Source organism: Hakea prostrata, chromosome 7 (assembly GCF_041222555.1).
Source record: "Hakea prostrata isolate BN-2017 chromosome 7, UWA_Hpros_2, whole genome shotgun sequence".
Lineage (NCBI taxonomy): Eukaryota > Viridiplantae > Streptophyta > Magnoliopsida > Proteales > Proteaceae > Hakea > Hakea prostrata.
In genome coordinates, this window is record NC_142606.1 from 14,484,121 (window position 1) to 14,497,647 (window position 13,527).

Below are 13,527 nucleotides of genomic sequence, written 5' to 3' on the forward strand. Positions count from 1 at the left end.
GTGTTCAACGTATGTATGGATCCTCTCCTTGGAAATAGTGAGAACGATGTTGAAACCAATCTTTGCTTTATGCTGCAGGTGGATTTTCGCAAGGAACTCATACGGAATTCAGCGAGCATGGTAAATCTTGATCAACTGGATATTTAAATGTCCAACATTTGTGTTTTACGTGACCATCTAGTGAAAATTACCTGTAGCATTGCATTATAGCTTTCGGTTTGGTGCCCATTAGCCATTTTAACCTAGGTACAATGTTGGAGGTCCGTCCATCGCCTTGTATAATGTACATTGATCAACTTGAGAAAAAATAGTTAATCTCCGCCTATTTTATTGAATGTTCATTCTGTTATTAACAGTTCGGATTTGTTGTTCTTCCCTAAAACAGCCTCATGCTTATGTCTCTGTCATATTCATGCCCTAGCCAGGACTCAGGAGGGATTGGGTTGAAAATCAAGAAGCATGTAGAAGTCAATATTGTTCTTGTTTGTTTTTGCATCAGTAAAAGCTACTCTTTAAAAAAGCTCAAATGAATTGATTTTGACTGATTTGTATCGGAATCATGCACTCTTTTGTGGTGAAGCGTAATCCATGGACCAAATCAGCCGTTGATGTTTCGTAATGGTCGAAACTAGGATTTCTAGGTCCAAACTGATCCCAATTGGGATATTTCAAATCCCTAATTAAACATTTTTTTTCCTGGTTAGAGCTTAGAAGTTAAACAGAAATTTTGTAAGGTCAGGTTGTGGTTTTATTAAATTTTTCACTCTAATTTAAAAAACATCATGCATATTGTTGATTTCGTGGTATCAGAGGGTTGCTGGTGAAAACTTTAGATTTTTTTTTTTTGGGTGAAGAAAACTTTAGATTCTCTTTTCTCAAAACATGTCGGTACAATCATTACCAAACACCCTCGAACAAGGTAAAACATATTTGAATTTTGGTTGTTTCAGCAGGGTATGAAATTTTTTTTGAATTGAAACAAAAAACTGATAATGTTTTGGCAAGATATCGGTGATATTTTGCAAAAAATTGCCGAATTTCTCAAGAATTTCAGCGATATAAACAAAAAAATTGCCGAATTTTGGACGAATTATCATCGTATTTTTCATGAATTTCTCTCTTCTCTAGAGCTTCTCTCTTCTTGTCATATTTTTCTTTAATTTTTGACATATAGCAGTAAATCTTTGTTCATTCTTGACGGATATAACATTGTTTTCAATTATCAAATGAAATTTCACATAGAAGTTTTGTGAAATTTTTTCGTTTGAACACCAATTTAGGTGAGGTTTTAGGCAAAATCAACAATTTCAATGTGATTGTTGGCATTAAACTGTTAGACACCAAATTTGGGCTCAGAATGACTAAATATATCCTTGAAATGGGGGGTCAAAATTTGACCGAAACTAGCCAATATTTTGCATGAACCGGCAAATTTTGCCAAAACTTTGCACATTGCCCTTGAAACAATTATTGTATAATAAACATTACATGGAAGGTTCATGTGGCCAGTCCGAACAATTTTAATAGATTACACTCTTACGTCACTCATCTCCCTTGTTGGTGAATTGCAACGTCAATTTGCTTAGGTAGTATCCATCGCCATTAAAATATCAGTTCAACTTCAGTAATGAGCAGCAATGTGTTGTCAACGGTCAAGATCGAAATCTAGACCGTTCTTCTCAGTTTCAACCACCTGCGAGGCTGCGAGATAAACAATCGAGATTTTGGCAAGCATTTCGCATTTAACAACATTCAAGTCAAGCTTCACCAAAAAAAAAAAAAAAACATTCAAGTCAAGCTCTTGAAATATTGAAGGGAGAGAATACGTGAAATTTGGATGGGGATGTGGTGATTTTGTAAATTTCTTCTAATTTGTTTTTAAAGTTAGGTCCATTGGGTAGAAAATCTTCTTTCAGTGAATTCAATGAATGTTGCTGAATTATCACATAGAGCAGAGACGACCACATCATTTCCTGGTTGAGATTTGTTCTATTTTGTGATGATGTAGCATCCACCTCCAGCTTTCAGTGACCCTTGTGATACTTCCTTTTGTAATCTTATAATCGTAGTAAAGTCTAATTTTCCAAGTCGTATACCAATTTGAACTAGAATGGCAATTCTCAGAGCACCACCTTTCCTTCATTCCGATCTGGAAACACCCTACAAGGTACCCTGCCCAACATTCCCTTGTTTCTTCTTTCCAAGACGACAATGGCGTGTTTTAGCTTCAACGGTTACAGTTTACGAGAACTGTTCCAGAACGTTAAATACCCGCCGTAGCAACAGTGAAAATTTTGTAGAATTCAATTCTATTTCGAAAAATGGGTTGTTGGATAATGCTTCTGCGTTGCTTCAGTCCGTGGATTTAAGCAACCCCGATGAGTGTTCTGAAGTTTTTGCTTTACTACTCCAGAATTGTCGAAAATTCGATGCCGTTGAATTAGGTTTTCAAATACATGCCCGTATGATTGTTTCTGGGGTGGACTTCTGTGTGTTTCTTACCAGCCAACTCCTTGAACTTTATTGCAAATTGGGTTGTCTTGACACTGTAAGAATGCTGTTTGATAAAATGCCAGAGCGAAATGTTTTCACTTGGACAGCAATAATAGGGTTGTACTGCAGGTTAGGCTATTATGAAGAGACTATTAGGTTGTTCTATCTAATGATTGACGAAGGAATTCGACCCGATCACTTTGTCTTTCCCAAGGTTTTCAAAGCATGTTCAGAGTTGAAGGACTATCAAGTTGGGAAAGATGTATATGATTACATGTTAAGTATTGGTTTTGATGGAAATCCTTTTGTGAAAAGATCTATCGTTGATATGTTCATAAAATGTGGCAAGATGGATTTCGCCAGGCAGTTGTTTGAAGAGTTTGAAGTCAAGGATGTCGTCATGTGGAACATAATGGTTTCAGGCTATGCCACCAAAGGGGATTTCAAGCGTGCTTTAAGATGTATTAAAGATATGGAGATTGATGGTGTAAAGCCAAATCAGGTGACATGGAATTCGATTATTGCAGCATACGCTCAAAATGGATTATTCGAGGAGGCTTCAGATTTGTTCCTTAAGTTGCAGAGATCAGATCATTTTAAGCCAAATGTTGTGTCTTGGACTGCATTGATTGCTGGAAATGTACAAAATGATAATTCTTCCAGAGCATTGCAGATATTCCAGCAGATGGTGAATGAAGGGGTTGAACCAAACGCAATTACCATTGCCAGTGTTGTTTCAGCCTGTACCAACTTGTCTTTGTTTCAACATGGCAAGGAGATTCATGCTTATTGCATAAAATCTGATGGATTAGACTCAGATGTGCTTGTCAGCAATTCCCTGGTGGACTTCTATTCCAAATGCCGAGCCTTGGAAGTTGCTCGTAAAAAATTTAATAGAATCAAGCAGAAGGATGTGGTATCTTGGAATGCAATGCTTGCTGGTTATGCACTCAGAGGTTCACGTGAGGAAGTCGTTGAACTACTTAAAGAAATGGAGTCACAGGGAATTGGGCCTGATATTGTTACATGGAATGGACTCATTACTGGTTATACTCAGTTTGGGGATGGGAAGACAGCTCTTGAGTTCTTTCATAAGATGTATGAAACTGGAATTTACCCCAACATCATCACTTTATCGGGTGCTCTTGCTGCATGTGCACTTGTGAAGGAATTAAGACTAGGGAAAGAAATCCATAGTTTTGTTATTAGGAATGAGTTTGAGCTGTCTACCGGTGTTGGAAGTGCTCTTATATCAATGTATTCTGGATGTGATAAGTTGGAAATTGCCTGCTCTGTATTCAATGAGCTCACAACAAGAGATGTAGTTATTTGGAATGCAATTATTGCTGCTTGTGCTCAGAAGGGACAGGGGATTAGTGCATTGAACATGTTGAGGGACATGCAACTACGTAATGTGGAACCCAACATGGTCACAATGGTTTCAGCCCTCCCTGCTTGTGCACGATTGGCAGCTCTACGACAGGGCAAGGAGATTCATCAGTTCATTATCAGGCATGAGCTTGATGCATGTAACTTTATATGGAATGCCCTGATTGACATGTACTGTAGATGTGGGTCCATTAAAACAGCACGAAGAGTCTTTGATGTGATGCCCCGGAAAGATTTAGTCTCTTGGAATGTCATGATTGCTGGATATGGGATGCATGGTTTTGGGATGGACGCAGTGAATCTTTTCCGCCATTTGAGAATTATAGGCTTGAAGCCAAACCATTATACATTTACAAACCTTTTGTCTGCCTGTAGTCACTCGGGCCTTATTGATGAAGGGTGGGAATATTTTGAGATGATGAAATCTGAATATTCCTTGGAGCCTGCTGTAGAGCAATATGCTTGTATTGTAGATCTACTAGCACGTGCAGGTCAGTTTGATGAAACTATGACATTCATTAAAGAGATGCCCCTAGAACCTAATTCTGCTGTTTGGGGTTCATTGTTGGGTGCTTGTAGAATACACTGCAACCCTGATCTTGCGGAGTATGCTGCAGGGTTCCTTCTTGAACTTGAGCCACAGAATTCTGGGAACTACATACTCTTGGCAAACATCTACTCTGCAGCAGGTAGATGGGAGGATGCAGCAAGAATAAGACGCTTGATGAGGGAGCGAGGGGTAACAAAGCCGCCCGGTTGTAGTTGGATTGAGGTAAAACATAGAGTCCACAGTTTCATTGTTGGTGACACGACACACCCATTGATGGATGTTATACTTGCCAAAATGGATAACTTGTATGCAGAGATCAAGGAGATTGGGTATGTACCTGATACAAACTTTGTCCTCCAGGATTTAGAGGAAGCTGAGAAGGAATACAGCCTGTGTGGACACAGTGAGAAGCTAGCTATAGCTTTTGGTCTAATCAGTACACAGCCTGGAGCCCCTTTGAGAATAATTAAGAACTTAAGGGTGTGTGGGGACTGCCACTCTGCAACCAAGTTTATATCGAAAGTCACAGGTAGAGAGATTATAATGAGGGACTGTTACCGGTTTCATCACTTTGTTAACGGAGTATGCACATGTGGGGATTATTGGTAGCTGCAAAAACAATTCTATTTGAGCTTTCATGAAGATTATGATGCAGGCCCCAGAAGTTCAAAATGGTCAAGGGCCTCTAGGACATGTGGCCTGCCTTGCTAATAACTACAGACAGCCAAGAGCTTTGAGGTTTCCCAGAGGTGTTCTCCAAATTTTCCTATCCTAATCTGTTCCAAAGAACATACATCACCTCGGGTTTGCTCTTGCAAGGAAAGGCATTGTTCTTCGCACCACTAACTGAAGGAGAGTCAAGCTGGCATATACTGAAACCTGCCAAAGATGTGATCTAATAATAGGTGGAAGAAAACAGACTGGCCTTGGGCAAGCTGCATTAAAGAACATATCAAAATCTGTCAAAATTACTAATGTTGGTTAGCCTTTTTCGGCCAGAGTGTGGTTACAAAATTTGGTGAGTGCTGACATTACCTTCATGAGTGGAATCATATATTATATATTCTGTGAAGCTTTCAAGAAAGCATATATCTAGATAGATAATTACTCCAAAAATTTTTATCATATTGTAATAGATGTCCTTAATATGTTAAGCTGTACCATCTTGGTACTACTGTAATAGTAGGTTCCTTAAGATATTGTGAATATGAAGGTTTCTGCTACCTCAGCATTGTGAGAATGATTCACGAAGACAGACCTGCTGACATGATCATTGGCAAGTTTGTGATGGTTTATTGGAGATTATGGATATCAAAGCAAGCTTCAGACGGTGCATTCTTGACTACCTGCAGCCAGGGAAGTAACACGGAAGGTTACTCCTCTCACAAGAAGGCTGGTAAGAAGAGCTAACCAAGTTCATGACCTTTAATTCTCTTTATTTCTTGTATTAACCTGGATACTAAAGTAGGACTGTTGTTCTGTTTTACGCCTGAGATCATGTTTCATGTATTCTGGCTCTCAAAATAATTCTGAGACAAGAAAACAAGTAAAGAGGCACCCCCCCCACCCCCCCCTCCCTTTCCTGCATGTATTTGTTTTTGATGTTGAGGTTACCGTTCCTTTAGTGGTTTTCATTTTCCATTATGTTCATGAAAAGAGGTATTGAGAAACTCAGGATAGCCAATTTGAATACTATATTCGCTGGCTTTGGCAGAAAGTGGTCTGATAAGGTATGGAAAGGGCCCAAGATCCGATTCCAGTAGCTGAAAGATTTGCATTTACCCTGGGTATATGAATTTAAGTTCTCTTTCGTCTTTAAGGTGAAAGAATTCGGATGGAAAGATAGCCGTCTTGATTGTTAAATGCTTTGAAAAACTCTGGAACCACCATAGTAGTATCTAATGTTAAGCGTTGTAGTTTCTCTTATGTTGCAATAGTATTGATTATGTCTTGATCCCGTTGATATTTTTAAGTTATTTTGTGTCTTCTTACGCTCCACCTTTACCGCCTCTAACCCACTTGACCCTGTTTACAACTAGAAATCCTTAAAACAAAGGAGAGTAGCAGAAAGAAATCCACTTGAATCCACTTTTGTTATTGAATTTGCTACTTCTGTTTCTCAAAAACGAGCCCTCTTGGTTATTCCCATTGAACAGCCTCCCTGGTAAGGCTGTATACATTTGACCCTTCCTCCTATATGTGATAATCACTTCAAACTATCGAACATGATGCAACAACTCTCTACTGGCCATAAGCTTGCTCCCTGCACTGATGACATTTGATTTTTATAACCAAGTAATTACTTCCATATAATGACAATTTAGATCAGATTTAAATCAAACTTAGATTCTAGTTCCTTTGAGAGGAAAGGAATTTTTCTATTTTAAAATTTTTGTTGATGATATTCTTTTGAAATATCAGATATGTCAGGAATAAGGCAGGGATCAGTGCTCTACAAAATGTAAGTTTTTGTGATGTAATGTTAAAAACTTAATACAAATGACCTTTTAGCTGGAGATGACATTTAATTTTGGATAGGTGGATTCATCGGTGTCTCCACATGAATCTCAATCTGTGTTTTTTGCATAGAATCTGAATCCAATTCTATGTGCAAGTGTTGTTAAGAGGTTATAGAGAAAACTGAAAATTCATTTTTTGATGTACTAAGGTACACCAGGCGTGTGAAGCTGGATCTCACATTCAGTTGGTCCTACCAAGGTATCCAAGGTATCCAAGGCTGTAAAGGGAATTCAAGGAGATAATCCTAATCATGGGGTAGACTGCATTCATGGGTTCAATGATTATTGTTGATTCTTTTAATAATTAAATTGATAAAATAAGGGGCTTATTTTCTCCATTTTTGTTGATAAGACCTCAACCACATTTAGAATACTTTCTGCTCTTCTGCATTTCCTCCTGAAGTTGTACACTTCTTATCCTTTCTTCCCCTGTCCTTTACAGTTAAGTTTTAATAAAATTAGTTCACTGCATCTCTGTGATTCAAACAGAGACAAGTCAAACAATTCAAAAAGCCATAAACACAAAGGTAAGAGACTGATTCTGATGCATACCAAGTAAGTACTTTTACAGACAAATCGAGATTACAATGAGTCGGAATCATGATATGAGTAACCTAACATTCACAGAAACCGAGTGGTAATCGGAAATCATGGGAAAAGGCTTGAAGAATCACCCAGTTCTTGATAATGTCATGAGTTTATAAACAAGGCCTTGTCTGAAAAGAAACCAAACACAGTTCAGCTTCACTCCAATTGACCCATCTGAAATTTTTGAGCGCTAAGTTTCCCCAGTATCTTCAGCACATTCAGGGTGGGTTCTCTTATGAGCTGAAAGGTTACATTTGAAGGCAAATTTCAAGCCACATTTGCATTCAACCCTCTCACCACATAGTTTCTCGTGGTCCTTCAAATCTATTTCCACGTAAAATTTCTTGTAACATTTCCTGCAAGTATGAAGTTTCTCCCCTTCTGAGTGTTTCCTGCCAAAATGCCGGCGAAGTTCATACAGACCCACACAGGTCCGGCCACATACAGGGCACCGGCATGGAACTTTCTTGTTGTGTCCAGCTTTGGATGCCTGTGACACTGAACTATTATCAGGCCATTGCCGAGAGACGAGAGATTCATCAGTGAAGTGACTCCTGTAATGGAGTCTTAGGGTATGTGGATTCCTAAAAGTTTTCTCACACCCAGACTCTGAACACTTGAATGGTCTCTTGTTCTGAATCACCTCAACAGATACAGTAGGGACTTCCAAATCAATTACTTCTCCAGGAACCTGAGGATTCTGCCTTTCGACATTCATTTCTGGATTGCAATCGTTGTGAAATTTCTGTGCTGTGTTTTGGGTAGTGGTATGGATTTCCGAAAATCCATCAAAACCCACATTCTCATTTCTCAGAAAATCTATAACTTGGGTTGCATTCTCATTGTCATTACTCGAAAAATCCAATTGGGCTCGAAGGAAATCCAAGTATTCAACAGAAACAGTAGGATCAAAACCAAAACCTGAGCTGTTAACAGAATAAGAGTCTGAACTTGAGCTTACCTGAGAACCATTGGTGATGATGGGTAACCCCGGGATGCTTGAATCAGAGGTTGAGGACTGCAGCTCTTGTTGTTGTGAGAATGCTGTAAAATCTGCAGAATCCATTCTGGGTATCTGATTTGGTGAATAAAGAGATGGAAATTTTGTGAAGATTAACTTCTCTGGTGAACAGAGACAGAGACAAACCCCATATACAGACCCAATGAGGGAAGGAGACAGAGTACTTTTGGAGGGTAAGGGGCATTTCGGTACTTTACTTTTAGCTATGTGCAGGATTACAGGAAGAGACAGTTTGTGGGAGGACGGACGTATGTTGAAAAAGCTTGAATTCCTTAGTTTACGCCATCATCACTGCTTCCTGCAGAGGAGTCTTTTTGGCAAGTAAGCAGATAAAAGGAAATGGGTTCGAGGGCCATGGGAGGAAAGTGAATCTGACTTTTCATGGCTAATGTACTTTTGGTGGGGTATCAGCTGATTGGCTGCATTACTAGTCACTGGACCCATAAGGGTAAGACCCGAGGATCATCATAGATTGCACCACCTTGAGGGCTTCCATGTTCATTTATCAATCTCTACTTCAATGTGTCATTGCATATCTTTCAGTAAAAATCATCTAGTGTGCACATCACCCTGCTATTGCATATTTTTCAGTAAAAATCATCTACTGTGCACGTCACTCTGCTACAATCATCATGTTTCGTGAGTCGCATGGAAGGTGCAATCAAGGTTCAAAATTTTGCCGATCATTTCTAGGGCAGTTTCGGTGATTCTTTTCTTCCTCTTCCGGCAGTGGTTGCAATCTAGGTAAATCCAGCGTAAAATACAGAGAAACCCATCGGTCCTTTTCTATATTTTATGATGTTTCTCTAGTAATATACAGAGAAACCCACGTGCAGTTCCTCAGACATTTCTCCGGCTCTGTTGTATTTTCCACTTAAATGGACTTAAATCACATCCGACAACAACAACAACATAAGACAAATACCCTTCAACCTTGTTCATTCATCACAGAATAGTCAATCAACAACAAGAAGAGTAAAAGATAAGCTTGTGACTAGTCAATCAACAACAACAAGAGAAGAAGATAAGCTTGTGACTGAGGAACCCATAGGAAAATACAGAGAAATGGCAATTTTTGCCGACATTTTGCTTATCCGGCCAAAAAAGACGATTTTTCGGCAACTTTCTGGCGACTTTTGGCCAATCCTGTTTTGGTGTGATGTGTCGTGTCGGTACCTAACGACACGATTATATATAGCCTAATTTCGACGATTTATCGCCTACATTGCATACCTTGGGCGCTATGCCCAAGATGCGTACACTAACATATAAGACCATACATTTACAAAAAAAAAAAAAAAAAAAAACATATAAGACCATACGAGATAGCCCACGCATTCAGGCCTACGTGCCATTGATTGCATGGATGGTGGGTGCTAGCAATCATCCACAACCAAATCTTTTCCTCCCTAGTAGTATTCCATGCTAGTGCTTTCCACTAAACATGATCTCAAGGAAAACACCATTCACCTGCTTTGGCCCCGGGTCCCATGTAACACTTTCGGAAAGCTTTCTTTTGGAAAGCTTCATTTCTTCATTGGATTTAGGAATTTTCAACCGGCCAATTTTATTTTTGGCTAAAACCAGATCTTTTTATAGGTGCAACCTCATTAAAAAAACTCCACCTTCTTTTTCCCTGCACGGGAGCTATCAGCGGAGGTCTCACCATCACACCATGGACAAAGCAGATTCAGAAATTAACATTATTGGCCAACTCGAATCACAATTGGCCATCAAGCCTAAAGAACACTGAGAAACTGAAACCTGAAAACTCATTTCTCAGTTTAGATATCTTACTTGGGAAGGCATGGAGAGTTTCCCCTCACCTATAGTTCCCCTTCAATAATAAATAAAATATCCTAGTATCTACATTGGATGCTAAGAGGACCAACCTACTTATGGGACTGTACATCGAACTGGCCTAATCCAAGCATAGGTGCTTCCACAATTCCACCCAAAACTAGGCCAAGTTGGAGAAGAAATCCCAAATTGAACTTGTTTGCCAGTTCTATCTTTTATGGTAATGCACATCCATTCAAGCCGAGTGCAGGAAACCCAAGTCCAGCTAAGGTCAGCTCTAATGACCTCATTAGTCAGAATTGTTAGAGCCCATTACTCTTATCTCAAGATTCTTAACCGCCACAAGCCAACCTTACCTTCTTGAGCATTGAATCCTGGAGTTGCATTCCAGCTGCCTTCATTTGATACATTAACTTGATCCCTTCACTATATAACCCTTTCTGCAAGTACCTAGTAAGCATGACATTCCAACACACTTCATTCCTCTGGTAACCAACAGTCTCAAATGCCCTTCTTGCATCAATTAGTTGCCCACATCTCCCATACATGTCAACCAAACCGCTTATTACATAGAGATCCATTTCCATCCCAAGTTTGATAACAGTGGCATGGACCTGCCTCCCCAGCTTCCCATCGTCCTCAATCCTTCCACATGCTCGCAGAGCACTTGACATCGTAAAATTGTTCCTCGTTACCCCTTCTCTCCCCATATCCTTAAACAGATTCATGACCTCGACAAACTTCCCTTCTCTACAATACCCAGCAATCATGGCTGTCCAAAGCACAGTATCCCGCCGACAAACTTGTTCAAATACAAATCTTGCATCTTCTAAGCATCCCAATTTTGTGTAGAAATCGACCAACGAGCTGCCCAGAAACAAATCTTTACCTAGCCCAACTTTAAGTACCCGTCCATGGAGTTGCTTCCCCAGCCCAAATTCACCTGTTTCAAAACAAGCCTTGAGGACACTGACGACAATCAAATCACTACATTCCAAGCTGGTTTGCTGTGGCATTTTGGAAAACATCCTTAGTGCTTTCCCGGGTTCATCATTATGAACATAACCAGTAATCATGGTAAGCCAAGAGATGGAGCTTCTTACGGGCATTTTGTCGAACACATACTGAGCATCGTCCAAGCGATTACAAGAGGCGAACATTAGAAGCAACCGATTGGCCAAGGATAACCCAAGGTGGAGACCACTTTTTTTTATATGGGCATGGACCTCAGAGCCATTAATGGGGTCTCTAGATTCTGTGCATTCTTTGAGGAGATAAGCATAGATATCTTCTGACACAGGAAGCTGCAGGCTGTCCATAAGGTATAACACATCCGTGGCTGTGGAGATGTTCTTGCGGCCCTTGATGTTGGAAAGGTTGGGGATCTTGAGATTTGGGCGTCTCAAAGTGAACTGGGTAGGAGTTGCAGGTTGGGTGCATGGTTGTAATTGACGACCCAAGGTGTGCAAATGGGCGAGGCTATAAGATGGGGAATGAGGGCCAGAACATGAAACACAATGGATTGAAGAGTAGGAGAGCATAGGAGTATTCTGCGCTGAAGAGTTTATGCCCTACACCGAATAAGTAGGTTCAGCATAGAATCCTGAAGGTACGCAAGGTTGATAAATGGTTATCAGTAAGATCCCTTTACTTGACAAATCTCTGTTTTCTATATTCGCAACTTGAATTTTTCTAGTTTTATTTATTCCAGTGAAAATGTTCATTAAAATGGGTTGGTTCAATTTTGAACCGGTTAAACCCAATTAGACCTTTTTGGTTTGTATTTTATTGAGAAGGATGCTAGAGAATTTAGTGAAGCAGTGACCACATCAGACAGTATATCTAGAGTCGAACGTATAGATAGTAAGGCATTGCAAAATTGCTTCAGTTAATGCACATGACTGTCAAGCGGAATTTCAGACAGTTGGATTCCAAATTTCAATCCGACGGCTCAAATTGTTTCGCATGACGGTAAATGCGCAGGATTGAAGCAAGGTTCAAAGCATTGCGGCCCAACTTGGAACCAAAAATATATTATGAAGAGAGGGTTTTCCCCGGGTCATAGTTTGAGCATTTGGTACAAGTAGATATCCTTCCTGGTAATGAATTTGCAAGGAAATTGTTTAAGAGATGATATTTAAGTGGCAGGATGAGCTTTCCCCCATCTGAACCTTATAGACTGGCAAGGAGATCCAAGGATATTGCATCAGACATACTGCTAGAAAGAATGAGTCTCTTTGCAACCTGTCAAGGATATCAGAATTACTTCAAGCAAATTCTGGGCTTTGGAGATTAATCATCTGAAAATAAAAAATAGAGGATAACAGAAGATTTACCTCTTCAAACCTTGATGCAATGGTAAGGTTGCTCCATCAAAGTAACCAAGCGGTCACAGGTGTGAGTCTGAACACAGCCCTCTATGAAAACAGGGTAAAGGCTGTGTACATTATGATCCTTTCAGACCCCAGAGCATTGCTATATATTAATGGCCATTATGAAGATGGGGATCAGGGGAACAGGACTCATGCATACTTCTTTAGAAGCATGAAACTGGTATGGTTCCAATAGCTGAGAGGTCAAAAGTAAGGGAACAAGATGCTCAGTTCAGTAACTAGAAACTGAAACAACCTACCCTTCCCATTCTTAAGTTGGGTTACTTAAGTTAATTTCTGCTTCTTCATTGTCAATGTGTTTTTCTTTTGGTTGATTGTTTTGTGTCCATTGTGTTTGATTGGTAACCTATGCTATAATTTGTAACATAGCGGACTTGGAACTGAAATCCTTCCCAATTACTTTCACCATCTCTGCTCATGTATAGTGAGAAATTCTGGAAACTGATAAAGAGATTCCTAATTTGTTTATCAGGAGTGAGAAAGATAGGTATAATTTTAGTTTTCAAATGGCCTTATAAAACAAGGAGAAGGAGAATGGAGGCCCAGTTCCTATAATATGAAGGTGGTCTATGGGAGGATGCCTTGTTTTGTCGTGGATGCATATGTCCATTTCAGCATTTCAGAGAAATGGCCATGAAGCTAGACTTTTTTGCTTCCACATGTCTTGTGTGGTTCTAGCCACCAGGGATTGACAATCAAGACATGAAGCATACACAATTCTTGTTAAGCAATACATGTCAGTTCAGAGGAACAATGAAATTTGCAAAAGAGAGT

General features: G+C 39.7%; 3 protein-coding genes across 5 annotated transcripts in view; 2 read left to right on the forward strand and 1 right to left on the reverse strand.

Moving 5' to 3' along the window:
• The window catches only part of LOC149010017 (DNA gyrase subunit B, chloroplastic/mitochondrial), a 48,627-nt gene extending 47,919 nt beyond the window's left edge, over window positions 1–708 (forward strand). Inside the window, exon 20 of one of the 2 annotated variants that reach the window (XM_089163803.1) lies at window positions 79–708. In XM_089163803.1, the coding sequence (XP_089019929.1) occupies window positions 79–147 (69 nt within the window). In that variant the 3' untranslated portion in view covers window positions 148–708. The remainder of the gene's footprint in view (window positions 1–78) is intronic. The other variant, XM_089163802.1, reaches the window with a different exon arrangement.
• Window positions 709–1,817: 1,109 nt separating this feature from the next.
• On the forward strand, window positions 1,818–5,982 carry LOC149010018 (putative pentatricopeptide repeat-containing protein At3g13770, mitochondrial). 2 transcript variants are annotated; one of them, XM_089164153.1, is made up of 2 exons: window positions 1,818–4,373; window positions 4,500–5,982. In XM_089164153.1, exons 1-2 carry the CDS (start codon window positions 2,111–2,113, stop codon window positions 5,039–5,041), a joined length of 2,805 nt encoding a protein of 934 aa, XP_089020279.1. In that variant the 5' UTR covers window positions 1,818–2,110; the 3' UTR covers window positions 5,042–5,982. The 2 variants fall into 2 exon arrangements, with proteins under 2 accessions (XP_089020279.1, XP_089020278.1); XM_089164152.1 differs by having other exon boundaries at window positions 1,819–5,982.
• A 3,914-nt stretch (window positions 5,983–9,896) lies between these two features.
• LOC149010019 (Tetratricopeptide repeat (TPR)-like superfamily protein) lies at window positions 9,897–11,992 on the reverse strand. Its single transcript, XM_089163400.1, has one exon. The coding sequence runs from the start codon at window positions 11,899–11,901 to the stop codon at window positions 10,693–10,695; it is 1,209 nt and encodes a 402-aa protein (XP_089019526.1). The 5' UTR covers window positions 11,902–11,992; the 3' UTR covers window positions 9,897–10,692.
• Between the last annotated feature and the right edge of the window lie 1,535 nt (window positions 11,993–13,527).

What these genes read in the sequence shown, in the direction of transcription:
- LOC149010018 (XM_089164152.1), top strand. Translation starts at nt 2,111, where the DNA reads ATGGCAATTCTCAGAGCACCACCTTTCCTTCATTCCGATCTGGAAACA.
- LOC149010019 (XM_089163400.1), bottom strand. Translation starts at nt 11,901, where the DNA reads ATGCTCTCCTACTCTTCAATCCATTGTGTTTCATGTTCTGGCCCTCAT.